The 27,939-nt window shown below is 40.8% G+C and overlaps 7 protein-coding genes across 8 annotated transcripts; 2 read left to right on the top strand and 5 right to left on the bottom strand.

The window, feature by feature from the left end:
* The first annotated feature begins 492 nt into the window (after window positions 1-492).
* On the top strand, window positions 493-6,613 carry LOC117902674 (serine/threonine-protein kinase 11-interacting protein). Of its 2 annotated transcripts, XM_034814203.1 has the most exons (9): window positions 493-999; window positions 1,147-2,970; window positions 3,030-3,150; window positions 3,233-3,368; window positions 3,427-3,559; window positions 3,618-3,797; window positions 4,384-4,455; window positions 4,826-5,824; window positions 5,886-6,613. In XM_034814203.1, exons 1-9 carry the CDS (start codon window positions 909-911, stop codon window positions 6,335-6,337), a joined length of 4,008 nt encoding a protein of 1,335 aa, XP_034670094.1. In that variant the 5' UTR covers window positions 493-908; the 3' UTR covers window positions 6,338-6,613. The 2 variants fall into 2 exon arrangements, with proteins under 2 accessions (XP_034670094.1, XP_034670095.1); XM_034814204.1 differs by lacking the exon at window positions 4,384-4,455.
* A 480-nt stretch (window positions 6,614-7,093) lies between these two features.
* Window positions 7,094-7,992, bottom strand: LOC117900526 (transmembrane protein 138). Its single transcript, XM_034810925.1, has 3 exons — window positions 7,716-7,992; window positions 7,394-7,653; window positions 7,094-7,331 (listed from the first exon to the last, which is right to left on the bottom strand). The coding sequence occupies exons 1-3, from the start codon at window positions 7,847-7,849 to the stop codon at window positions 7,222-7,224; spliced, it is 504 nt and encodes a 167-aa protein (XP_034666816.1). The 5' UTR covers window positions 7,850-7,992; the 3' UTR covers window positions 7,094-7,221.
* A 270-nt stretch (window positions 7,993-8,262) lies between these two features.
* LOC117901950 lies at window positions 8,263-8,634 on the bottom strand. Its single transcript, XM_034812924.1, has one exon. It carries the CDS (start codon window positions 8,551-8,553, stop codon window positions 8,290-8,292), a length of 264 nt encoding a protein of 87 aa, XP_034668815.1. The 5' UTR covers window positions 8,554-8,634; the 3' UTR covers window positions 8,263-8,289.
* A 119-nt stretch (window positions 8,635-8,753) lies between these two features.
* Window positions 8,754-9,442, top strand: LOC117901949 (vitelline membrane protein Vm26Ab). Its single transcript, XM_034812923.1, has one exon. It carries the CDS (start codon window positions 8,822-8,824, stop codon window positions 9,374-9,376), a length of 555 nt encoding a protein of 184 aa, XP_034668814.1. The 5' UTR covers window positions 8,754-8,821; the 3' UTR covers window positions 9,377-9,442.
* Window positions 9,443-11,818: 2,376 nt separating this feature from the next.
* Window positions 11,819-12,587, bottom strand: LOC117900519. The gene is made up of 2 exons (XM_034810914.1): window positions 12,086-12,587; window positions 11,819-12,052 (listed from the first exon to the last, which is right to left on the bottom strand). The coding sequence occupies exons 1-2, from the start codon at window positions 12,519-12,521 to the stop codon at window positions 11,865-11,867; spliced, it is 624 nt and encodes a 207-aa protein (XP_034666805.1). The 5' UTR covers window positions 12,522-12,587; the 3' UTR covers window positions 11,819-11,864.
* Window positions 12,588-15,458: 2,871 nt separating this feature from the next.
* LOC117901989 (vitelline membrane protein Vm26Aa) lies at window positions 15,459-16,084 on the bottom strand. Its single transcript, XM_034812999.1, has one exon. It carries the CDS (start codon window positions 15,981-15,983, stop codon window positions 15,546-15,548), a length of 438 nt encoding a protein of 145 aa, XP_034668890.1. The 5' UTR covers window positions 15,984-16,084; the 3' UTR covers window positions 15,459-15,545.
* Window positions 16,085-24,046: 7,962 nt separating this feature from the next.
* On the bottom strand, window positions 24,047-25,581 carry LOC117901936 (extensin). The gene has a single exon (XM_034812904.1). It carries the CDS (start codon window positions 25,516-25,518, stop codon window positions 24,112-24,114), a length of 1,407 nt encoding a protein of 468 aa, XP_034668795.1. The 5' UTR covers window positions 25,519-25,581; the 3' UTR covers window positions 24,047-24,111.
* Window positions 25,582-27,939: the final 2,358 nt, after the last annotated feature.

Raw genomic sequence — 27,939 nt, 5'->3', positions numbered from 1 at the left:
TTTATTTTTGTTCTCGATTTTTTAATTTTCACTGGAAATTTTGGAATTGTTCACTATGGGAATAAAAAGAGGAAATAAATTGTTTATTTTAAATGGCACATAAGTTCAACAATCTTCAATGGAATCAAATATTCTCTATAACTTTGACATTAAAAAAAAAAATGGATATTTCAATTCAAACACCCCGCTTTGCCATTCATTACAACTCTACAAAATTAAATTTTTTGTCGCTTTACCACACTAAAGCAAGACTAGCAAGACAATCAAAAATATATTGTTTTTGCATTTTTAATGAGGTTAAAGATTTCGGGTTAATTTTTGTTTGGCTAAAGGAAATACAGGTTCACGGAATATTTACTAACACCTCTAATTTTAGCGAATTTACTCAAGCCGTTCACCTGTTCATTTGGAGGGGCATTTAATGGGTTAGGTCGTTATTGTCCTCGGTATATTTCCGGTATATTTCGGTATATCTCCGCGCGACAGTCACACTGCTGGCAAGAGGAAGAAGCATAACAAAAGTTTTTTTGCATTGTAAAAAGTGGAAAATTCCACCCACATAAATCTCACTAACCGCAATATATGGTCAAAAACCACAATATCACACGATCGATGATTGAATAGAGGACAAGTCGAAGAGTATCCGTAAATTAAACGGAAAAATGGGGTTTTATTATGATGAGCTGCCACCACAAATGGCGTCATAATTCTCTTTGTTGTTGTTTTTCCCTGCACCCCAAAAATACGTATTAAACAAATATTTGTGTGTGACATTAACCCAAAAATGCATCATATATGGCAATGACATGGAAAAATGAACAGCTAAGGACAAGAGCAGCAGCAAAACCAAAACAAAATTCAAAGCCACAGCTGATTTCAAGTCCTTTTTCCCCCGCCGCGTTCTCGTCATGGATCCACAAAAAATCACCGAATTGGCAAATTTACTGCGACAAAATGGTGATAAAATATTAAGCTCAGAGTTTACGCTAACATTATCAGGTGAGAGAAGGGAAGGGAAAAATTGGTAAACTACTACGCAGAAAATGGGACGCAACATGCGATCACTGCCTGATGCACAGTGCCCATTGCCCTGCCCCGCCTTATCAATGGATTTTCTTCTACATTTTCCACTGTTTTTCCTTACAGGTTCACTGCTGCGCGCTTTGAATGATTCGTTTACATTGATTGCTGATACGGAAATCATTGCCGGGGCTGGGACTGGCACGACGCACCATCATCATCATAATCGGCACTCGCATCACCACCAGCAGCATCAGCAAACCTTTCAGGTGGTCAAACCCATCAATGCCAAGTCCAGTGTCTTCCCTGATCTGCAGCTGCTGCATGACTTTGTGCAGAAAACAGCGCTGCTAAAGTTAACATATTTCCCCAGCGAACTTTACTTTGAGGGCGCTATCGATATAGCCAAATTTCGGGCATTGCGACGCCTGGAAGTGCACAAAATCAGCATTAATCAAGTGGTGGGCATTCAGCCGCTGCGTGGACAACTGCAGCATTTGATTTGTGTGAAGAGTCTGGCCAGTGTGGACGATATAATTACCCGGTGTGGCGGCGACAATTCCAATGGATTCGTGTGGAACGAACTGCAAACGGCAGACTTTAGCTACAATTCGTTGAGGAGTGTGGACACTGCGCTGGAGTTTGCCCAACATTTGCAGCACTTGAATCTGCGACACAACAAGCTCATCTCTGTGGCGGCCATCAAATGGTTGCCGCATCTCAAGACACTCGATTTGAGCTACAATTGTCTCACGTATCTGCCGCAGTTCCACATGGAGGCATGCAAGAAGCTGCAGCAGCTGAACATTAGCAACAATTACGTAGAGGAGCTTCTGGATGTGGCCAAGCTGGATGCCTTGACCTCGTTGGATCTATCGGATAATTGTTTGCTGGAGCACTCGCAGCTGCTCCCGCTCAGCGCCTTGATGACGCTGACTATGCTAAATCTACAGGGTAATCCCTTGTCCTGCAACCCGAAGCATCGCCAGGCCACTGCCCAATATCTGCACAAGAACACGGCATCGATGAAGTTTGTGCTGGACTTTGAGCTACTCTCCAAGTCGGAAAAGGCACTGACTGGCAGTCAAAAGTGGCGCTACATAGGCTCCCATCGTGTGCCCAGAAGTGGTCCGGTGTCCATCAACAGCTCCAGGACTTCCATCAACACCAGCGATGGCTCACAGTTTTCAAGCTTTGGCTCGCAGCCTTCGGGTTCGATTCGTGGCAGGGATTACGCCTCGGAGACGGAACAGCATCCTGCCATGGACGTCTTGCAGAGCAGCAAAAAGCAAAACTCCAAGAAAAGTGTCAGTAAAATCCGTCGAGCAGACATCTCCGAAGACACCGAAGATGTGGCAGAAGCGAGAGCAATTCTACCCCCGCCCAAACCCCAACCAGAGCCAGAGGAATGTGCCACCGACTCCTCGCATCTGGAGACCAAGAAACAAATCGAAACGCTGCGACTCACGTACGGCAATGAGTGGCTAAAGACGGGCAATGCAGAGCTCATGCTGGGCATAGAGTCGCCACAGCCCAGCGAAAAGGAGAGGAATGCCTCGCGGCAGCAGTTCAACGAGTTTCTGGGCGAATTCTCCGCCCCAATGCAGGCCAAAAAGGATGACCAGGCAGCAGGAGAACCTCTAAACGTTAGCTCCACTCCCACAAACAACAGCAGCAAGTGGGGCGCCTCCTTTAACAACACTTTGACGCCCATCAAAACGGAGAGCCAGGAGGCTGCAAATCAAACGCTGTACGAGACCTGTAATGAGAGTGGAGAGACCAACTACGAGAGCATTGCAAGTAGCACGAAGGAGCAGTCGGAGGAGCAGAAACCAGCGGAGGCAGAGCAGAAGCAGGTGGAGGAGGAGGAGGATCATTCGCAGGATAAGCACAAGCAACTATTGAGTCTCTATGCAAGCGGATCAAATGCGATAGAGGAAGAGGAACCAGGTGGGATTTACTCTAATAGAAGATATCTTCCATTTCTAAAGTCTTATTCCTCTTTGCAGTTTCCGATATGGAACCCGACGAGGAGACGTACATTGTCTATCATGAGCACAAGCCCAGTGTGCCTTTGTTCTTGACGATTTCTTCCAATTTTATACGCGAAAAGGATACATTGAGTGAACGGTAGGGCAAGACTGATCGAAGTTCGAATGAAAGTGGTTTAAAAAATGCATTTAGCTAAATTCAATTAATTTACTTTACTCAGCACCAAAACCAAATGGAGCCTCAAAATCCTCGAGTCTTGCGAGCGTTTAAAATCAAATACTTTACGCATAAATTTTGATACGCTGCGCAAGGATAAGCAAGAGCGTATCTATTGTGTGGAGAATACATTGTGTCAGGTAAGGAAAACACACAACATCCCAGTTCCTATTATACAGTCCCTTTATTCTCTTTTAGGAACTGGAAAAGAAACTTCGGGATATACTCTCCCAGCGTGATCTCACCGAAATGAACATCAAAATCTATCGCTGTGTAAATTGTTTGATACAATTTTCCATGGAACAAAAGATCAAGCGTTATAAGACAGAGCGTAAGATCGAATACTATTGAAATTCAATCTTAAATAATATTCTTGATCTCTCCTTCAGAGCTACGTTGTCCCGACTGTCGCAGTGTACATGTGGCAGAGGTCACAGATCTCTCCACATCGCTGGATAAAGCCTCCGCTATGGAGGTGGCAGCCGAACCCAAACTGTCACCCGCTTTAATCGTGGAGGAGTCGACCCCTGTGGGTGCACCACAAACCACGGAGGAAACCAATAGCATTGGCAAGTCCTTGGCCAGTCTTGTTTTCTATTTTGATCAAATTTTGGAAACATTTTGAAACCCACTTTATATTTTAGTTAATTTTGATGCTAGAATTCTATGGTTCATGGTTTCATTTTTGCATTTTTTATTTGTTTCCATATTCACTCCCATTGAATTTGAATACTTTGGATTTGTAGTAGACTTTTAATGGCTTTGGTGAATTTTTTAAATAATTTTAAAAGTTTTTTAATCATGTTTTGTGGATTTAAAAAGTTTCCATACACTTTTAGTCAGTTTTTAAATTGGTTTAAGTAGAGCTTTAATGATTTTTGATAGCCTTATTTAATGTTTTATGGATTTTATATTTTAATGGTTTTCATTTAAAAATTTCAAACAACTATTTGCATATTTTCATTTCTAATTTTGAATTTATTTTATTATACATTCATTTTTATAATTCTTTCTTTTTCTTATTTCTTTTGCATGCTTTTTAAATATTTAAATATTGTTTCTCTCACGCCCAAAAACCAAAACCCAACGATATAACCTGAACAATTGCTGTAATAATAATTGTAATATATATATTTGATTATTAATATTTAATAGTGGCCCTCTCCAGGCTTAAAACAACCGCTAAAAACACACCCAAGCGTAGGAGTTTGATGCAAGCCACTAAAAGTTAATATGCCAATGATTTGTACTAAGTTTTTCTTTTAATTTTTCATTTAATTTTTGCATTTGGCTTTTTGCGTTTACATTTTTATTTCAATTATGAGACGATGTGAAGCAGCATTTGGGGCAAAATCGCCATTGAAATTTATGGGGGGGAGAGGTGTTATTCTAGAGGTTTTAATAATCTATTATTTTTGTAATGTATCCCTGGAGTACCTCTTAAACAACTACTTCCTGGTCGTTTCTAACAATGTTTTCCAAATTGTAAAAATTTTAATGAAAATTACTAAGAACCGATGCTGCTTCCATTAAAAAAGCCTTGAAGCCTGATAACAAACCACACTAATATCCAATATTCAATTCCCTTCATCTATAGGTTCGGCCAATAGCCTGAATGAAAGCAGTTCCTGTTCGAAAATAACCAATTCCCAAAGCTCCTTCGACTCCAATCAGTCGGTGGTGGGTAGCTCCAATACAGATCGAGATCTGGAGTTTCGTGCGAATGAAAGTGATGTGGATATCATCTCGAATCCAAGCCAATCCTCTATCGAAGTGCTGGATCCAAATTGTGTGCAGAGCGCCAGTCGAAAGACCTCCGAAGATCGTCGAATATCGCAGTTGCCGCATTTGCAGGCGTTGCATGACGAGACGCAGAGCTTTATAGAGCGAGAATTTGGGCAGCAAATGAGGCTGGAAGAGGCGGCAGCAGCGGCAGCAGCAGCAGCACCACCACCTCCAGTGGTGGCCCAAGTGCAGCTAACAGAGAGCTCCTCTTCGGGCTCTGTAACAGATAGCATTTGCACCACCTACGAGCAGCAAAAGGAGGCGATCAAGGAATCCTCCAATAATAATCATTTAAAGAAAGCCGAAGAGGTGGCCGCGCTGCCCTTTGCTTCCGTCTTCCAGTCCACAAACCTGCTAATGTCCAGCTCAAAAAAACTAATCGAGGCGGAGGCCAGCAGTGCAGCATCAACCGCATCTGGCGTGCAGCCTTACAAATTCAATTACAGCAACTTTAACGACATTGATCATCGCCTGAAGCTTTACTTTTATCAAACGAAATTCAAGGAGCAGGACGAACACTTCAAATGGCTGGCCAAAGGACGCATCTACAACGAACAAACACAGACGCTGAGCGAAGGTCTCATAGTCATGTCCACCTGTAAATTGTATCTAATGGAGGCCTTTGCCGCGCCCCACGATGATGTATCCAAATGGTTGAGGCAGGTCGTCAGCGTCACGGTGGATCGATTGGTTGCCATTGGAGTGCTGCCCTGGAAATTGGGTCTATCCTTTAGCCTAAGAGATTGGGGTGGCTTCGTGCTGCTGCTGCAGGATATGCTAAGGACTGACAGTCTGCTGCTTTACATGCAAGGTAAGTGAAGTTGGAGAATTGAATTCAAACGTATTTAACTCTTTGTTTTCCCTTCCCACAGACAATGCGCTGCCAACGCAATGCAAAGTGCTGCAACAGTCATCCCCCGCATTGAAATCTGTTTGCTCGGAGCCTGTAAAAATGTGTGCAATCCTCGGCAGTTGCCAGACTAGTTGTAACGAAGAGAAAGGATTGTCCTTTGAACCTTGTCTACTCTTAAGCACCGATTCCCAAATGCAAATCTGTGGTAATGGCAAATGGGATTGGCTTTCATCAAAGAGCCAAGAACTCGACTTGCAGCCAGGTCTCACGCAGCCCATGAGCAATCTAGTGGATGTGGAGCGTCTAACGGATGTGGAATATGTTATCAACTTCATAGATGAAACCGAAAACAAGTGCGAAATGTGGAAACTAAACTTTGAAACGTATGCCAATGCCGAATGCTGTCTGAATGCTGTAGGACAGACATGGGAGCAGCTCTTTGGAGTGCCATTCAGCTACGCGGGCACGTAACATTCGTAGCTCTCTTTTTCTGTGTATTTAAGGGACCAATATGTCAGACAGAAACAAAGTTCGGTGGACTAGCTTTATTACAGTTGGAGAAACCCCCTATATGTTTTAGGCTGTATGTAGATTTTTTTTTCAAAATTATGGAATGTAAAAATGAGAGTGGAATGGTTGGGACTTACCCACGATACGATATGAAACGATATACGATGTATATATTTATGATTATAATTATCCAGTTTATGAAAATACTGAGAAGTCTCTGCAATAATAATTAAAAAAGAGAATATATATACATATATATTTTAGTGTGTATAAAATGAAAAAGATTAAAGAAAAATTCATTGTATATAACATGAAAAACCAACTAATAATGGCTTATGATTTAGGCAATGATTGGTATAAAAATCCTTAAAATATGTTTTTAAAGAATTTAAGAGACATTCTGGCATGGATATTGCTGCTTTTCTTTAATATAATTGCCTAAAAATTAGATTGAGGGTAGAAATGAATAATTCAATTCAATGAATTTTCGCCGATGGTGCTGCCTACTAGTATAGATGGTTGGCTAATAGATGGCGGCACGGGTATCAAAATAAAAACATTAATTCGTGGAAAATGTCATCAGAAAATATTCAAAGTGAGAGAAGTATCTATTTAAAAAACACTTTTTTTTTTAATATAGCTTAATCATTTTTATTTGTACATTTATTACATACATTACTATTTGCATTTTCATCACAATTTTGGATCTACATATCTTCTATTTTGTGGACTTAATTTTATACACAAATTACTCCCATTTTCCCCTTAATCTTCTTTAATTTTGCTCCTTATTTCTCCTATCTAACATTCTATCAATGTACACACCAATCCTTGAATTCCTCCCTTTACTTATCCCCCAATTGTTCTGCAATCCAATCAAGATGTTCCTCCTTATAGCGTGGATCTGCCATGGTCAAAGCGGTCGACTTAGAACTATAATAATAGAAAACCGACACTTAAAAGGGGTAGAAAAACCATTAGTTAATGCTGTCTTTAAGATGAATCCTCGAAACTCACTTATCCGATGGATAACAGCCAAGGCATAGAGACCCAAAGGCCATTCCTGACCACTCTGATCCTCTCCCGGCGACAATCGTCTTTGATAAATGATCCAGAAATGCTGCGAGGCCGAGAGCAGAAAATATATGGTAATGCTGCCCAAAAAGAGCTTGCAATTCCGGAGTATAATATGCGAGGCTCCCACTTGATAGACACACGTCGAATGCAGGGCCAAAGTGAAGAGCAAATACTCGACAATAATCAAGACGTCCTGGGTGCTGCATAAGAAAAATACTTTCCGTATAGAAAACTGTATGTTTTACTCCTTTGTTGTACTCACACAAAGAAAAAGATGGATGTCTGTAGATGGTTCTTGGCTAGTGATGCCCCGAAAGCATTGAAGAACAAATCTCCAGCGAGTAGTGCCAGTTGAAGCAACAATAGATATGTGTAACGTCCGCGTGTGAGCTTCATTTTCAGTCCTTAAATGTCCTCAAATGTTTGATTTTTCTGTCTTCTGTGCGTTGTCCAAATGTCAAGCCTTTTGGTTGTCCTGGGCATTTGTTTGTGTCTGTTGTCCTTCGACCGTAGTGACGTCAAACGGTTGTGACGTCCTCCTAGCGCGGTCATGCGCTGTTAGGAGACTCGCAATCGATTATCGATAAGCGATGGGTGTTGGTAAACGTTCGCAAATACCGGTTCATTTAAAGAATAACCTCAAATATGAATGTTTGCTCGCCTGTTCAAGGATATCTTCAAAGGGAAATTTTCATTTTAGCATGGGAAACCCATTTTTATACCCGGTAATCGAATCATTCTTTGCATATGAAACGTTTATTTCCCTCCTTGTTAACAAAGAAAATCTCTTATTTATTCTTTACATGTTTATAAATCTTTCATATTCCAATGTTTATTCATAGATATCTTGCATATTCATAGGGATACCATCTGTATGGCATGGGAAAACCTTTCTTAAGGTTCGCTCTCCTGCGAAATCTTCTATAATACTGCTGATTTATCTCCGAATAGAAGTTTGTGGGCAAAAGATAGGACCAACTCTGCTCCGCCGCCTCATGGGGTCGCTCCAGAAACTGTGCCATCGATGCGGAAGCCCCCACCGCACAGCTAGCCATCAGATTTAAGGTCATCGAAGCCAGCAGTAGCCAGTAATAGATCATCGCTAAAATGTGGTGTTGTATTTGGAATCCAAGTGTTACCTCCACGGCGAATCGAAGAGAACTTCACACAATCAATTTTAGCTTCTGGAATTGTCAGCATTTTGGCCATGTAACGGACTGCCGCAGCTGACTGCTGCTTCCATATGCAGTTTTTACATGTGTGCAGTTTTCGGAAGAGGGCTATAAAATTCGTTCCAGCAGAGAACTTGGCAACAGTCAACCTTCTTCGTTCGCAAAGTTCAGACAGGCACAAAGACTCTCCTCAAAGATGGCTTTCAACATGGGTAACCTCCTCCTCATTGCCGCTATCGTGGCCGCCGTTGCCGGTGAAACCATCCAGCTGCAGCCGACGCAGGGCATCCTCATCCCGGCACCACTGGCCGAGAATATCCGTGTGTCGAGAGCCGCCTATGGCGGTGGCTATGGCGCCCCAGCTGCTGCTCCTTCATACTCTGCACCTGCTGCACCCGCCCAATCGTACTCCGCCCCAGCAGCTCCATCGTACTCCGCCCCAGCTGCTCCATCGTACTCCGCACCCGCTGCTCCATCTTACTCCGCCCCCGCTGCTCCGTCATACTCCGCACCCGCTGCTCCATCGTACTCCGCCCCCGCTGCTCCATCGTACTCCGCACCCGCTGCCCCGTCGTACTCCGCCCCCGCTGGCATCCCATCGCCGCCGTGCCCCAAGAACTATCTGTTCAGCTGCCAGCCCTCTCTGCAGCCCGTGCCCTGCTCGGCTCCAGCTCCATCTTATGGCTCCTCGGGCGCCTACTCGCAGTATGTGCCACAGTACGCCGTGCCCTATGTCAGGGAATTCCTGTAAGGACTCCACTACGAAAGATAACATACTGAATTCATCTCTGAATAAAATGAAACGTTTATAAGAAGCGATTTTTTGTGTTTATTCCATTATTTGGCGAAGATCTGAAAAGATTCTCATTTGAATATACTTTTTCTTTGGTTTTAGCAGATATTTTTCATTATCCTTTGGTTTTCGGAACAATATATATTCTGATAGAACAGATTTATACAATGTTTGAAGCTACTTTTCTAAACTTGCCAGCTGCCATCGAAGAACTTAAAGCGACGTATAGTTCAGCTATCTAATTACAGCATTGTTAAAGATAATAAATCTGAAAGACAATTGACTGCAGATACTTTCTGTTTGGTTTATGTTTTTATATAAAGAAATTTCCTAAGCGAAAGATTTGTGTATAATGTTTAAATATTTATATAATGTATTTATTTTCTTTTCCAGATGTACATACAGCTGTGAAAAAAATAATAGCACCACCACCAAAAGCAATTTTCAAATAGTTGCCCAACTCACATTTTTAACTTTTAGGAAACGTTAAGCACATTTTTAGAAAGGGAAGACTCTTACAAATCTGGGAACAACAAAAAAAATCACCTTTTTTGTTAGGCTTTTAAGTTATTTAAGGAACTTTAGTGAAACTCGTAAAATTAGGCGAAAAAAATAATAGCACCACTTTTGAAAAATGGATTTAAAATTTAAAAAATGACCAACAAGTAACGAATTTCTTAGTTAACACTTTTGAACTATTAATTCTAAATGTATATTTATCATTCAAGATTTAATTCAGTGTCCTATTTTGGCAACATCAGCTGCGCAGCATCTTGGCATGGAATCCACTAAGTCCAGGCATAGCTTTTGGGGAGCTTTGGACCAGCACTCTTAAATTTGTTCTCAAAGTGATCCGACAGTGGTTGGTTTGGAATCAGCAACTGCCTTCTGGACTTCGGACCACAGATTTTCGATCGGTTTTATGTCAGGCGACTGTGCAGGCCACTTTAACACGTTCAGTGTTGGCCCCGAACCATTCCTTTGCTTTCACGCTGGGGCTATTTTCCGTTTGAAAGACCCATACGAGTGGAATTTCGTATTCTGCAAAGGGTAGCATTACTGTCTCCATGAAATTCAAGGACACGTGCAGATCCATGATTGTTTATAGTCAATGTATTGGCCCTACTTCATAGTAAGAGAAGCAGGCCCATACTATTAAATTCAACCTTTTATTTTTAATGGTTTCCTTTGGTGTACTGGTGTTCCTTGAACGTCTTAAGTATGATCGAGATCCCTTTTCAGTAAATAAAACACTTTTTACTCATCTGACATTAAAATTTATGCTCCATTATAGGGATGTCCAATTGGCATGCTCCCTTGCAAACATCATGTGCTTAGTAATTTGTCTGGCGTTTAAAAGTGCGATTTTTTTTGGGCATCAGGATTTTGGGCTATGTTGTCTAAGATATTGCCAAACTTTCTAGCCCGTCGCTTTTATTTTAAGCTCGATAGCGGCCTTCAAGGGAACCTTCTTGCTCTCGCGAATCAGCCTTTTGACCCTTAAAGGGGTCATAGATCGTTTTCATCCACGTGTTTTACACTTTTCTTCATAGTTTAAGGCGTTTTTAATCATTTTTTTATAAACTTCCTACCAATTGACCAAATTTTCTGTAAGTTTTTACGTCAAACATAAATTTTTTGCAAGGGTCGCGCTTCTTCGCATTTCAGAGCTTTCCACCTATTATTGTAATGATTATTATTAGCTTTTATGATAGAAACAATGAAATATTAGTTAAAACTAATAAATACGTGGTTTATACAAAGTCAATTCCGCGAAATTACGGATATTCACTTAAAATAGTGCTAACGGTGCTATTATATTTTTCGCCATATTCGTGGTATTTTTTCTTAAAGTTAAAAAAAAAATATAAAGACCGAATTTTGAAGAAAGGCAACACTTTGTTTGTTAATGAGGAATACTTAACTATATGAAAAAATTAAAATTTAAAAAAATCGCATCAGTAATTGCTTTTTTTTTGTCCAAGAACAAAATGTGTTGTAGTGGTGCTATTATTTTTTTCGCAACTGTATGTACATATGTATGTACATATAGAGACTAGGAAAAAACAAAATATAATTATATGGTTATCTGATTTCGATCTTCGAAAATCTTGGGAAGATTTTCAGGAAAAAATCTCTAGGGAATTGTGAGGAACCTAAGGGCCAAGAATTAGATAAATCATTTGGCTGTTGGGATCAAAGATCAATATATCATTGCATTCCTTATGTCTTGGTAAATACGGTAAATAATCTTCTAATCTGTCTTCATTTTCAATTGATAAAAACAGTCGTTAATCCCCCTTTATTACCCAACTTTTACACAGATCGATCCCACATATTCGAGATCTCTGCATCACTTATTTCATTCCCTCCCGTAAATTCCGTAAGAATAATTAATAATTCCCATTCAAATCTCTTTGTTTTATTAGTCAGTCGTTTGCTTCTCTCAATAACCACAAGAGCTGGAAGCAGCACAAGGCACGGGCTTGATGACAGCCTCACAGGAGAAGACATAGTTCTTTGGGCATTCCGGCGCGGAGATGCCACTGGGAGCAGGAGGTGCAGGGGGAGCAGCAGGAGGAGAATATGGAGCAGCACTTGGAGCAGCACATGGAGCAGCAGGAGCGCTATATAGGGGAGCACTTGGAGCAGGAGGCGCGCTATATTGAGGCACTTGCGCCTTCTCTTCCTCCTGTTTGTAACTGCGAGCAAATCCACCGCCAAAGCCACCGCCAAAGGATCCACCGAAACCTCCTCCAAATCCACCGCCTCGACCAGGTCCGAATCTGCCAGGCCCAAAGCCTCCACCGCCAAACGAAGGTCGTCCGAACGGGGGCGGTCCAAACGAAGGCCCACCAAATCCTCCACCAAAATTATTCTCTACAATGACCTCCTGTACGATCTGCTGTTGTCTTCGCTCTCGCAGCAGTTCCTCCTGATTCAGTCCCTCGAGCAGCGACTGCGGGGTGTAGAGGCGGACGGGTATGAAGTGATAGAGCGGCAGGGGCAGGCTTCGCACACACCGCGTGGTATAGCCCTGACATGGTGCCACACTGCAGCCAAACAGACAGAGCCCCCAGAAGAGAACCAGATACTTCCACATTCTCGGATTGCTGATGGATTTACTCTTTCCGCGAGATGTAAACTGAGACTCCGGCGATTGGGGCGATGGTCAGTCGGTTTTTATGAATTTTCAGTGGAAAGTGCAATGCCATGCGAAAAGCGAAAGATAAAGAGAGACACTTGCAACAATGGGGACAAGGTGTGCTCCAGTATGCACCATTCCATCCCTCAAATTGGGGTTAGTGGGTGCCACATTTCTAGCGGAAAAAATGGAGTTTAAAGAGGGAGAAATGTGGCATTCCAAAATTCCAAAGAGGGGAAAATAGAGGCTTAAGATCGATACAATTTACACAATTTTAGGGGGGGAAGAACTATAGATGGGATCCGGACATAATGTCGCATGTTCCTGGGTAAAAGACTGAAGTCATGGTCATTAATGTTCCTGCTATAAGAAGGTGCGTACACATCCTAATCATGCCCTGGTCGGAACCCTACTATTCTAAAAGCTTTCTGTCGAGCGAAACCTTATGTGTCACCTGAAACCCGAAGGTCAGCAATTGTTGCATTTGTTGTTGCCTCGTCTCCCGTCTGTCCATTCAACCAGTTGATTGGGATCTTGTATGGGATATCGTATTTCCAACACTGTTTGCACTTTTCCACTTTCCACTTACACAGTTCTCCCCTTTTTGCACGTGGATTTGGGTCGTCGTCTCTGTCTATCTGGGCATTGTGCGGCGGATGTGTTGCAAAATCCCAAATAACTTTATATAATTAATTATTTTTTGCGCTTTTTTGCAGCATTCACTTTTGGGGTTCAGAGACCCCGAAAATTGGTTTTAAATCATTTAATTCTGGATAAGAGGTAAGAAATGCTTAGTAGATAATTTAAAGGTAAATCTGCTTGCGTTTTAGTTTATACGCTATTTGGGAAGAGTATATAAAATTGTTTTAGAAGACTGTAACTATGAATGCACACAGAAGACTAATAAGTATATCTAAGCTTTCTTTAGTTTTTTATATTTTTTGGGATCTATAAAAATAGGTTTTGTTATTTAAAGATACATACATTGAAAACACTACTCGACAAAATATAACTTTTTATTTCCACAAAGAAACAACCCAACTTTTTCTGATAGAGTTGTGGCATTAAAATTGTCTAATTTTCATGAGTTTTAAAAGTCAAAACTTCTTTCAAAGCTTACATGTGAAACCTACCTCTAACGAGAAGGGACGTGTGAGACGCTTCTTACGCGTCACAACTTTTATACCCGGCACTTAGTACTACATCTGCACCTTAGCGGTATTTTGTCAAATTTTAAATTTTTTCTTCATCTGTCATCTTTATCTACAGCGCTTATCACAGCAACACGCTCCTTAAGCTCGCCCCCTTCCCTAGACCCACACACTGCAGACTCGCGGCAGAGGCAGAGCCCGAAGCAGAGTGTGAATGAGAGAATGTGAAAACAACAACAAAAGCTGCGGGTGGGTTTAGCCACTGCAAATTAATTTCTTTATTCTGGCTATAATAATGATCCAATCGGATCCCAATTTGGTGATCTGATAGATATGTTCATTCCCTACGGAATGGCGATTTTAGTTTTCATTTTTGAAATACACTTGTAACAGTGTGAGCATACAGAGATCTGGATGCAAAATTTGGTGGCTCTAGCTTTTATGGTCCCTGAGCTCCAGGCACTTAACAAGACGGACGGACAGACATACAGACGGACAGACGGACGCACAGACAACCATGGCTCAATCGACTCGGCTATTGATGCTGATCAAGAATATATATACTTTATGGAGACGTTTCCTTCTGTGCGTTACATACATTCATTTTGTGCACAAATACAATAAACCCTATTTACTCTTCGAGTACCGGGTATAAAAAAAGTTCTGTTCAATATAATATTAGTGCCGCACCTCATCACTTTCACAACTATTTTGGAGACCCTTCCAGTCTTTCGAATTGAACTTTTTGGAACGCCTGAAATGTACACATTAGAAACAGGGTGCAAGTATAAAAAAAAAAAAAAAAATCAAATCAATTAAAAAACGTCACCATCAGCTAGCTTAATTTACAAATTCAACATTTTGATGGAAGAAATGTTTGAAATCATTGATCGGCCCAGTAGGGGAGACTAACAAATTAGACTAGAAACTAAAATCAGGAGATATAATGGAATTCAAAACTAAGTACTCAGTGAAGTGCTCTTACTGTTATATTTAACCGTTTCAACTAAAAGAAGAACCCTTAAAAATGATTTTTTATGCGAAGAAATTGTCTATTAGTAGATGGTCGAAGATGGTTGCAGGCAGTTAGTTGCAAGAGGTCCCAGGAAGATACGCGTTTGAGTACTAAAGCCCAAGGGTACACGACTCATGTTAAGAAAAATATGGACATGTGACATGTGTCACAGTGCCTTAATACTTTTGACTGATGAGTGTCAGTAGAAAATAATAATTATTATTTTGTAGATATAATTAGTTGAAATTGCTTTCTGTAAAAGGTGCTCACACCCAACTGATTGCCATTATTATTTATGTTATTTTAGTTACATACATATTTATGTACATACATACATTCATACATTTGTATGTACATATATCCCCAATTGTTCAATAATAAACCTAAGGTAAACACACAGTAAGGAAATTCAGACAGACCACTGCAGTGTTAATATAAGACACTATAAGATACACAAGGCCATCAAGACAAGGTCTTAAAGTAATTTTCACAGCAAAGAAAAAGCTCTTCAGAAATAAGGGTGGGAAGAGCATCCGAGTTTCTACTGATATACAGTGTTATTCAGTTCCAAATGCCTAATGGGACGTTCTACGGTAGAGACTGTAATTTTCTGGCTCTGTTAATAGATGCATAAAGGAACCATGTTTGGGGGAAATTAATAAATAGACTATTTTTCATTAAGTTTTTTTTTTGTGGTTTTAATTTTTGCAATAAATATTTTTTTTGTCATTTTCTGAAAACCTGGCAAAAGATTTTTGTGTGTTTAGTTCGACAGTCGTATTCGTGTTCCATTAATGGGAATCCTTTGATCGATCCTTAGTACTGGTAGCCATTGAACTGCTGGGGCACATAGGCGCTGTAGAGCTGTTGCTGGTGCTGGGGCACGCCATAGTTGGGTGCGACATAGGTGGCCACCGGGGCGGAGTATGCACCAGCGGATCCGTAGCTAGGTGCGGGAGCACTGCATGGGACTGGGGCAAGGTTGGGCTGGCAGCTGAACAGGTAGTTCTTGGGGCAGGGTGGGGCAGGGATGCTGGAGCCACCATAGCTGCCGCCGCTGGAGCTGCCACCGTAGGCAGACTTGCGCAGACGGGTCAGATCGCCGTAGCCCTGGTTGGTGATGCCCTCAACCTCGCCATCCTGAGCGGACAGGGAGACGGTGGAGCCGCTGGTGGCCGAAGATCCAACATTGGTGGGTGTGGCCAGAGCGGTGGCAGCCAGAGCGAGGAGAGCGAAGCACACGAAGGAGTTCATCTTGATTGAAGATTTGGTGATTGAAGATTGAAGCTGGAAGCTGAAGAAAAGCTGGTTGGAGCTGTTGGAAGTGACCAAAGGTGACTGATGCCTTTCTCCATCGATTCCCTAGTTTATATAGACACTGGAATCTGTCTAGTCGGCAGTAAGTGGCTTGAACTAATTCTTTCACATTTCTTCTTAGGGTATTTTTCTGCTCCATCAGCGCCAATGCTCCACAAAACATTTATCGCTGACTTTTAACTTTTTGGGGTATTTTTGTTGTATGAAAATAACGTTTAGGTTCGCGAAAATGTACAAACATTTCAGAAATTCTGGTGCACAGCTTTACAGTGGTGTGGGTGGGAGTACGAAGAGTGAGTGGGGGAGGGTACGGGTAAGCGGCCTGGTTAAAGCCACAAATGTTGCGAAATATTAAGAGCATGTTCCATAAGAAGTAGAACACATGTCATTTATGCAATGTCTCAGGTTTTTGGGGACTTGGTATAATAATTAATATTATATTCGTCTTTATTCGATAGAAATATTCATTAAATTCTCTTCAAATGCTGTCTTAAATGCTAACATAAACCCTTTCCCCATTAGCAAAGGGTAAAATTAAGCTCAAGTTCGACGCGATCAAAGAGACTGTAGAAACAATGGCTAGGCAAATATTGTATACGCTTCTTAATTCTAATCTATCTAAATTACTCACCTTTTTTGTTAGCTTGCTTCCGCTGTCGCTCTCTTTGACTCGAGGGCACCCGAAAGTCGTTGTAACACACACACGAATCGGAGAGCGAAACGAAGTTGTGGGAGAGTGTGGCGAACCAAATGAGCGTGCAGGCGCAACTCGAACCGCAGTTTTTCTTTTGCAACAACAGAAACAAATGCGCGAAAAAGGAGAATGGCAAACTATACAAGCGGGTGTTTGGGTGCTCCAAGCAATGTGAGGCTCCATCAAGGCGAAGGGTTACTCCAAGCGGAGGATGAGCTCCCACACATTTGCCCAGGTGCAAAAACACGATAGTCAAATCATTACGGCATAAATGATCCCCGCGGCGAACAAGCGCAGCTTCAATGCAACAGCGAACACGAAACGCGCGCGAAATGGAAGCCCAAACACTTGCTCGATGAATAAGTTGCAGTTTGCCACCTGGGGATGGTGCACGATTTCGACACAAACACAAATTAGCTACACGAAGATTTACGCATGAAATTTACACGGCGGAGAGAACGAAACCACGCGGTGGCTGATGCGAGGGAGTTACACAACAAATGCACTAGCCGATTTGCACGGCAAACAATATCGACGTCGAACATGTTCGAGGCGCAGGAAGGAAGAACGGAAGAAGCTGTGCAAGCCAAGAGCGTGGCTGCCGCAAAACTGCAATTAACGAAAACATCCCACCTGCACTCTTGTTTGTTTAATCTTGTTTATCTAAAATCACTATTACATGCTAGGAGTAACGCGAAAACGGAAGATACATAAATATCCGCGACGTGAAAAACTTAACTATATCAAAATGGCGGCAATGAAAGTTAGATCTGAAATCGAGGTCGAACTCAAACGCCTTCTGCAACAACATGTTGACCACAAGGACGTAGGCGGAAAGATGTTGCATGATGTATGAGGTAGGCATACATACATAGGTGTGTGCATAGGTAGGTGTGCATGCATACAATAAATCCCTGATTTTTAAAGTAACACAGAAAGTTTATAAGTCAGATTCGTTAGGTCGGACTCTTATATCATATATGTATGTACATACATATGTACATACATATGTACATACATACATACATACATACATATGTACATACATATGTATGTGTGTAGCTGTCATAAGATACACTTTTTAGTTTCCTAAGATACTTCAATCAAACGTGGGAAATAATTATTAACAATTTATTAATTTTTATAGCTTATCCAAAATCAATTAAATTCAGATAAATTGTTCATACAGCCGGCATTTAAAATGCGGTACAATTGGGCTCTTAATGCTATACTTAAGAACCTACAATAGCCAACCATCGTTTTATGTATTGCTTCTTTGGCAGAAAATCACACTGAAAGACAAATGAAGTATGTTCATAAGCTCCACTTATTGTACCCAATGGAAGAGTTTCTTTTTGAAGCTTCTGAGACAGATTAAGCTCCCAACTTGAGTGCTGTAATTAGATTTTCAGTTTTCAATGCATTTTCTCTTGGAAAATTCCTTTCCAATGCTCCCACACTTTCTCCTCCTCTAGAAGCCAATTGAAAATGCAATCAAATGCCAACGACCCACATATACAGACGGAATGGGTTGGAAATTTATTACGTATAGCAAATGCTACATAAATAAACGAAAATTAAATATAAAAATTCAAGAATGTACAAACGAAAATTAAATATAAAACAAATGAAAATGTTCTCCCAAAAAATGTTTCTCAAAATATATGTACACCGAAAGCAATTATACATACATATGTATGTACATACATACTATGTTCATAAATACACATATAAACATACATACATATGTATGTGCGTACATTTGCATGTATGTATGTATGTACGTATTTGTACATTAATACATATTTTCGAGCATGAATATGTAAGGAGAGACGGGGGGGTCTCACAGTTGCAAACCACTCGACGATCGAGTCAACAGAGCCTCCGAGCAGCAAACAAAACTCATTCCACAAATATGCGGCAGACAGACGGTTTTTCGGACTCCCCTCTTGGGGTTCGTCACTTGCACAGTTCAACGCCTCGACTGGCACATGGCAGAGGATATCGAAATTATAATACACTTTTAAAAGTTTTAAAGAGTTTTAAAGCAGTTTCACAGCAAGAATATTTTCAAAACTTATGAAAACTTTTCAAAACTCACCTAAAATGATTAATAGAATAATCATTTAATAACTTTTTTCATAATTGCAAACCATTTTCTAGTGGGGAGAGTCACTGTTTTAGTTTTTTAGTTAACAGTAGTTTTTTATCCAAAAGAAGATCTAAAACCGAATTATAATATGGAAAAAAGAATTGAATCAAATTACAAAAATGTATCCTGCAGAACTCTCACATAAAATGATATTTTATCTGTCATCCAATAAATAATTGAACTTTTAGACATTTTAAATAAATTTCCCATTCAATATTATAATCTTTAAACTCTTTTATCGTGTATAGAGTAAAATAACTACATATCTTCATCTGGCAAGATCCTCACTTTACAGCAGCATTGGCGCTATTTTTGTGAGGGCCCCCGCATGTGGTGGTTGCAAGTGCCACAGCCCTCAGGCCTTCGCAACTCAAGAGAAAGATACAAACTGCAGATACTACCAGAAAGAGAGATAGATGTTTCTGCGTTTTGTTGTTTATGTTCTGTTAAATTTTTTATGATCATGGCACTTGGGCTCCTCCCATCCCCACTCAATTATGCTCAACAACAACGGGGTGTCGGCGTCGGCAGCGGCGGCTCTCGACTTTTGAGTTCTGAGAAAATCTGTGTGGGGTTGTTTTTCCAACTCATGTTTTCCTGATGCCTGATATCTGATAGGATCTGAAACGGTTCTTTGCTGGTTGATCACTTAATCCAGATTTAAAATATAATTATGCACTCGAATATGCTTGTAATTGGTTCGGCCGTTTCTTGCGATTGATCATTTTGGTTGGGTATTAAGTGAAGAGAAAATTGTAGTGGAGTTTAAATGACTATCAAGATGTTCTTTTGATCAAATTTTTTTAATTTTCATGGAGTTTATCTTTTGCAGTGGGCCCTTTCTTTGAACGGTAGCATTTGGAATGGTTTTTCTTTGAGATACATTCTCTTCAAACTCCTAGTTTAATGGGGAAATTTCTAATTTATGTAGAGTGAAATTATGAATCTTTCTTCCGAAACCAGCTTATTGAATTTCTCATTAAGTCTTTCAAGTCTCTGTACAATTGATTAACAAATTTTAAAACTCAGCTATTTCCATTAAAAACCTTTTACCAGAAATCTTTCTGGTTTTTTTCCTTCTAAAAACTCTTTTATCCAACTACATTCGGAAGAACCTCTTGGTCTGTGACTAGATTATGAATTCATGGAAAGATATGAATGGCCAATGGAATATATTTTCTTCAGTTAGAATAATCATTTAAGGAGCACTATTTTATGGCACTTTCTGTAGCTATTTCCTCACTTATTTGCCACCAACTCAATGCCTCAAAATTGTATTCGCTTCAGACAATCATTAAGCAATTGAACTACTCTCGTATTACCCTCACAGATCACTTAATACAGAACTTCTTTGATCTCTCCACTCTCGTTGCCACTCCTTCCGCACATACAGCACTTGATCTGTTTGACTCTCTGCTACAACGATTACGACATAGACATGCTGCCCCGTGGCTAATTTATTAACCATATTTCTCGCTCACTCAACAAGCGATTAGACCAGAGATTATGTAAACCAACAGAGCGTCATGCACAGACACACACAGGGAGTCCGAAGGGGGGAGTTGTGCGAATGTGGGGCGCTGCGAAGTGATGATCGTTGGGTGAAAGAAGACAAGTGCCGGAGAAGTGCGTGCGTGCCACATGCAAAGTGGAGTCGGCACAGACAGACAGCCGAGTGGAGTCATGGACGATGACCAGCAGCAGCAGTTTGGGGTAGCCGCTGGAAAGAAGGCTAAGCGCCAAGGCTGCATTCACTTTCACTTGGTCATGATCATGGTCATGGAGATGGAGATGGGAATGGGGCTGGCTTGGGTCTATCTGTCTATATTATTATCACATTTCACAGAACTCGCCCTGATGGCAGCCCGCATAAGGCAGGCAGGCAATCCTCTGGTTGCTGGTTTATCTTGAATGCAATTTGTTCTGGAATTTGAATTTGAAAATGAAAACAAAGGAACAGTGCCAAGAGGCAGGCAAGCCAGCGACCAACTGACTTACTCCCGGGGTTTATTTCTTTTTTCTGCCCCCGACCATGTTCTTTGCCACATGCGATAGTCTGGCGCATACTTACAGTCGATTTGTGGTATGCCACATGTTGATAAGTCGAACGGAAATCGTTGCTCGCTTGCACACAACTGTACAAACAGTCGGAGGCGGGATCGGGAACGGAGTGTTGTGGATTGGAGGGTATGGATCGCTTTTGCAGATACAATTCGGTGCGATTCGATAATCGTTTGGGGCAGTCGAAATGTTTGTACAAATAAATGAAGGTTATTTCTGGTAAACCAAACAGAAAATAAATATATGTTCATATGTATGTAAGCATGTATCTTGAGCAACTAAGTACAAATTAAACAGTAAGCAGAAGAAAATAATTGAACAACGAATTTCCAGGGAATAACAGCATATTTTCTCTTCTGGTGTTTGTTTATGGGGGTTTTATATTGATAATGCTTGAGCATGGGAAAAGATTGAGATAAACATTCAATGGGATCTAGGAAATATCATTTTCTGGAGTATCTACTATAAGTAATCTCTTCTACACTTTTGGCTGGAGATAAAAGAATAAATAAGAGTCCCAACCACGTATGTACAGCTGTGAAAAAAATAATAGCACCACCACCACAAGCAATTTTCAACATTTTTAACTTTAAGGAAACTTTAAGCACATTTTTAGAAAGGGAAGACTCTTACAAATCTGGGAACAACAAAAAAAATCACCTTTTTTGTAAGGCTTTTAAGTTATTTATGGAACTTTAGTGAAACTCGTAAAATTAGGCGAAAAAAATAATAGCACCACTTTTGAAAAATTGATTTAAAATTTAAAAAATGACCAACAAGTAATAAATTTCTTAGTTAACACTTTTGAACTATTAATTCTAAATCAATATTTATCATTCAAGATTTAGTTCAGTGTCCTATTTTGGCAACATCAGCTGCGCAGCGTCTTGGCATGGAATCCACTAAGTCCAGGCATAGCTTTTGGGGAGCTTTGGACTAGGACTCTTAAATTTGTTCTCAAAGTGATCCGACAGTGGTTGGTTTGGAATTAGCAACTGCCTTCTGGACGTCAGACCACACATTTTCGATGGGTTTTATGTCAGGCGACTGTGCAGGCCACTTTAACACGTTCAGTGTTGGCCCCGAACCATTCCTTTGCTTTCATGCTGGGGCTATTTTCCGTTTGAAAGACCCATACGAGTGGAATTTCGTATTCTGCAAAGGGTAGCATTACTGTCTCCATGAAATTCAAGGACACTTGCTGATCCATGATGGTTTATAGTCAATGTATTGGCCCTACTTCATAGTAAGAGAAGCAGGCCCATACCATTAAATTCAACATTTTATTTTTAATGGTTTTCTTTGGTGTACTGGTGTTCCTTGAACGTCTTAAGTATGATCGAGATCCCTTTTCAGTAAATAAAACACTTTTTACTCATCTGACATTAAAATTTATGCTCCATTATAGGGATGTCCAATTGGCATGCTCCCTTGCAAACATCATGTGCTTAGTAATTTGTCTGGCGTTTAAAAATGCGATTTTTTTTGGGCAGCAGGCTTTTAGGCTATGTTGTCTAAGATATTTCCAAACTTTCTAGCCCGTCGCTTTTATTTTAAGCTCTTTTTTAAGCTCGATAGCAGGCTTGAAGGGAACCTTCTTGCTCTCGCGAATCAGCCTTTTGACCCTAAAAGGGGTCATAGATCGTTTTCATCCACGTGTTTTACACTTTTTTCTTCATAGTTTAAGGCGTTTTTAATCATTTTATTGAAACTGCCTACCAATTGACCAAATTCTCTGTAGTTTTTACGTCAAACATAAATTGTTTGCAAGGGTCGCGCTTTTTCGCATTTCAGAGCTTTCCACGTATTATTGTAATGATTATTATTAGCTTTTATGATAGAAACAATGAAATATTAGTTAAAACTAATAAATACGTGGTTTATACAAAGTCAATTCAGCGAAATTACGGATATTCACTTCAAATAGTGCTAACGGTGCTATTATTTTTTTCGCCATATTCGTGGTATTTTTTCTTAAAGTTCAAAAAAAAAATATAAAGACAGAATTTTGAAGAAAGGCAACACTTTGTTTGTTAATGGGGAATACTTAACTATATGAAAAAACTAAAAATTTAAAAAAATCGCAACAGTAATTAATTTTTTTTTTTTTGTCTAAGAACAAAATGTGTTGTAGTGGTGCTATTATTTTTTTCGCAACTGTATGTACTATGTATACATAATAATCTCTTTTAACAAAGAGCAGTAATTCGCCTATTGAAGCCTCGACATTCATTATACATTCATTCATTATTATAAAGCTGCTGGACGGGGTGGGTTTTGCCCCTGCAAAATTATTTCTTCATTCTGGCTATAATAATGATCCAATCTGATCCCAATTCGGTGATCTGACAGATATGGTCATGCCCTACGGAATGGCGTTTTAGTTTAGTTTTCTTTTATCTTCAAACTTGTTGCTGTGGGAGATTTTCGACCTTTGTGGGGGCGGAAGGAAGCGGGGCTCAGTGTGAGCCTACAGCCATCTTGATGCAAAATATAATGGCTCTAGCTTTTACAGTCTCTGCGATCCAGGCGCTCAACAAGACGGACGGACAGACGGACAAACGGACGGACAGACAGACATAGCTTTATCGACTAGGCTATTGGGTATAAAAATATACTTTTTTGTCTTTTATATACATTAACTTTTGGACCTTTCCTTGGGTTTTCCAATATTAACAATTTTAATATGTGGTGTTACTGGGTTAATATGTAAAAATGTTTCTCCATTGAAAAATGCAGAAAAGTTACAGCAAATAAATAGATCCTTTAAAGACTTTTCTTGGAGTATTTCAAATTTGGAAACCATTGAAAAATCTCCCATTAAAAACTACAATTGATATTCATAATCACTCAAAATTCACCCTACCGCTACAACCAATCAATCTCTTTACGCAATTCATCAATCAATAATCATGCAGAACATTTAATAAATACATAAATCAATCAATGGTTACCTAAAAAACATATCTCAAAGCAGATTCTACTCGGAATAGAATATATATGTATGTATGCCCCATACTTGATCAGCAATCGTTCCCTCAGTAATCATGGAACCCATTTGTATGCCCCTACCCAAAAATAAGATATAAACAATCATTCCACAAACCGTTAGATGCATTTTATTTACAGGAATTGTCAGCGTATAAAGATCTATGGGACTATAATCGATTCTGTGCGGCCAAACCCAGCCGATAGTTGTACTCCTCAAAGAGTTCGGGGGCCACGCGATACGGTTGATCGATGAGCGAGAGTCGTATGGGCGTCTCACAGCTGGGCGTGGCATAGCCAGGTGATTGAGGGGCAGGTGCAGCATAGACCGGAGGAGGCGCGTAAGCCTGAGGAGCGACTGGTGCTGGGGCGTAGATCGGAGGAGCAGGAGCATAGGCAGGTGCTGGTGGAGGTGCCGCTGGTTGCGCCCCATAGTTATAGACAGGCACTCCCCAAATTGGGAGATAGCTGCCGCAGGGCGTGGCCGAGGGTGGTGGTGTTGCGTATGAGGGCGGCATTACAGGCGTTGGCACCTCATACACCGGAGGAGCTGGCGGCGTTGGCGCTTCATAGACCGGAGACGCTTGCGGTGTTGGCGCTTCATAGACCGGAGACGAGGGCTGACTGTTGTAGCTCTGCTCATCCACCTGCACCTTTGTGGCAACCTCTGTCCTGGATGCTGGTGGGGCAGACACATAGATAATGGGCTGATAGACAATCTGCGGTGGCTGATCGGCATTATAGCTGCTGGCAGGCGGGGAATAGTCTGACACTTTGCTGTAGCTATCGGGTGTGGCAGCTGGCTGTTCGTAGCTGGCTGCAGGAGGAGCTGGTGCATCGTAAACGGGAGCAGGCGCGTCATAGCTGGAAGGAGGAGCTTCAGGAGCTTCATAGCTAGGAGCAGGCGCCTCGTAGTTAGGAGCTGGAGCCTCATAGCTTGGCGCTGGCGCCTCATAGCTGGCAGGAGGCACCGCAGGAGCATCATAACTGCCGGCAGGAGCCACCACTGGAGCCACATAGCCCGCATCGCCATCGCCAGGACCATTATACTCGGCATTCGGCTTGGCATAGCCATCATCCCCGCCATAGCCAGGGGTCGGAGAAGGTGCCAAATAATTAACCTGCGGCTGCTGTCCACAGTTGCCACCGCACAGTCCGCCACAGTTGCCAAGCGGATTGCCAAACAGATCTGGCATCTTCTTGAACAATTTCATTTGCTTAAACGGATCCAAGTCCTGCAGCTGCAGGCCGTTGCCATAGCAATTGGTTTGAGGTTGAACAACAGGCGCCACAGCTGGATACACAGCATTGTTGTTGTTGTTATAATTGTTGTTGCAACTGTTGCAATTATTCTGCCTAAAGAGATCATCCCACCATTTGAGCAGCGATCGATTTGTGCGCTTCAGTGCATCATTGGGACCCACCGAGGAGCCAGCATCGGCCATCAGATAGTACTGAGCTTCGCCCGGAGCAGCAATCCTATTCGTTGGCACATCCCGCAGCTCCTGAATGGCTTGGCAGAGGGCCAGGGTACAGCAGAGTAGCACCAAAATTGCTGTTGGGGATCTGCTCATCATTTTGAAGCTTGAATTGGACGGCCCCCCGAGTGTAACTTTAACCTCGCGTCGCGAACTGTCAACTGCAACTACTGGCAGTGGCTACCATTCCATTTGGAGAGAGGTAGAACAGCAGGGAAAATAATTGCAAGGTCAGCAGTGCATGGTGCACTGCCTTGGACAAGGGTATGGCACTTTGAATGGTGGATTTGTGGGGGCATGGGAGCAGATATGATTATCGAGCTAAGGCAAATGAGGAAAGTTTTTGAGCCTCTTTTTGATTGATATTTATTGGCATTTCTTTATACATATAGCCATTTTAGTAATTTAATCATTTTTCATCCCCGGTCGATAACTGATCAATCGTCATTTAATTAGTTATCCGCGCCAGTTGCCTACAGGTGTCACTTCTGACCCAGTACACAGCACGGAGTAGGGATGAGAACGAAGTAAATATATACATATATTTTAGAAACTACACTAATATTGTTTTTTTAACATTTATAAAGGGCAGATGATAGGTGTAGGCTGTACCTAAAATATCTGAAAATTACTCTAGAATATAACAAGAATTAGTAGACCTATTAGGGAAACTAGCAGTTAGGAAAGATTGCAGTCGAATACCGTCAAAGGGAATATGACTATAGGGCTATGGTGGTGTGGAAAAGAGTTACAAAGATACAACATACTTTAACACATCTCCTTTGCTAGTATATTTATATAAGTTTGTATTGGTTTTAATTCAATTATTTTGTATTAGTTTTTAATGAATTTCGTTCTTTATACTTAAAACTATATCTCCTGGAATATTTCAAGATGCACCACACATAATTATTCTTTACGTATTCCTTAACTTACTTAAATATTAAGTGATTTGTTCTTTTATTCATTTTTATTTTGATTTGAAAGAGCATTTATCATTCTTCTTAGCCCCTATTTTTTTCCACAACATAATGAGTACGCTTGGTATGAGGAAGTTCCCTGCTCGCCTCTCATATTTCGCAAGCCCCCTGAAAAGAGTAACCCACTTAATAATAGAAGCCGCAGCAACCCACCCAATACGAGGCCCACACACACAGCTGGTGTGTTCCCAATTCCAATCCCAGACTCAAGTCAAGATCCAACAACCTCTCTCCACACAATTCAAGTGGTTTTTTGCAGCAGTGCATTGACTCTAAGCATTATTATTTACTTGTGTTTTCATTTATTTTTCCTTTTCTTTGCTTAACTTTTCTCTTTATGGTTTATTTAAATTGTTCTGTTACGTGCTCGAAATTGCTAATCGCCAGCTGGTGCTTGGGGCTTTGGTGGTTCCTGTTTGATCCGTGGAGCGTAGCTGTCGGTGTTGGCCATAAACACAAAACAGAAAACACCAGCCATAAGCCATAAGCCATGAGGCATGGCCGTAGCCAAACGGAAGTATACGGAGGTACATATATCCAGTAAAAGCCAGTAGGATAAATATATACTTTACTGTGTCTACATATACATACATACATACATATGTAGACAAGTATCTGCTGGCTATATAAAATACTTCCTTAAGTGGCTTTGGCCATTGGCTTTGCTTATTCATCCGACGGCCTTTTGTTAAACGTTTTCGGAGCTGGGCACTGGGCATTGATGGATAGACATGCGAGTGGGAAATATTTATTTACAAACTAAATATGTTGTGGATATACGAGGTGGGCATAGAGGAGCGCTTCATTTCGAAGGTTAAAGAAAGATATTTACAGTTGACAGGCCCACAGATAGATGAATAAAAAGAATTGAAGGTAAAGGTTTAAACAAGCTTCTGCCTAAATCTACAACTGTTCCTTCTGTTTATATCTTATCAATCTACAAGTCTCTCTTTAAGCTCCCATCAATCCCAAAGTCCATTTCAATCTCCTATCAATCGTTTTGAGGTTTGACGAAAATGTTTTGAACAAGTTTCCGTCTTAATTTACAAGTCTTCCTTGCATATCTTATAAATCCCCCAAGTCCCTCTATGATTTCCTGTCAATCCCCAAGACTCTCGTTCAACTCCCACCCATCGTTAACGGAAATTTGTTTGGGTAAATGCCATAAATTAAAATCCTTTCTTTGAGTGTTTCCTTCACCTCAAACGTACAATTCGAATAGCAAAGAAAATGTAGAAAAAAGTTGTAGACTAATTGCAGAAAATAGCTAGAAATATTTCCATAATGTTACACCCAAAATACTCACCATAAAAAGACCCCCACTTCAACTGTCACAAAACTTCCTTTTAATTAAAGAAAATATTTACATTCCATCATTAAATTCCACACCATGTTCAGTGGCACGAAAAGTCCACTCAGATCCACGCAAAAGATTAAGCCTGCAAAGGTAAACTCGTAAAAACCGTCTTGAAAAATGGAAGAAAAAACTTCACAATTTATAAATTAAATTTGTTTTATTCATACAAGTAAAAAACTCTGG

This window comes from Drosophila subobscura, chromosome U, assembly GCF_008121235.1.
Source record: "Drosophila subobscura isolate 14011-0131.10 chromosome U, UCBerk_Dsub_1.0, whole genome shotgun sequence".
Taxonomy (NCBI): Eukaryota; Metazoa; Arthropoda; class Insecta; order Diptera; family Drosophilidae; genus Drosophila; species Drosophila subobscura.
Note: the sequence above shows the minus strand (reverse complement) of the source record. Positions and strands in the feature narration are given on the sequence as shown.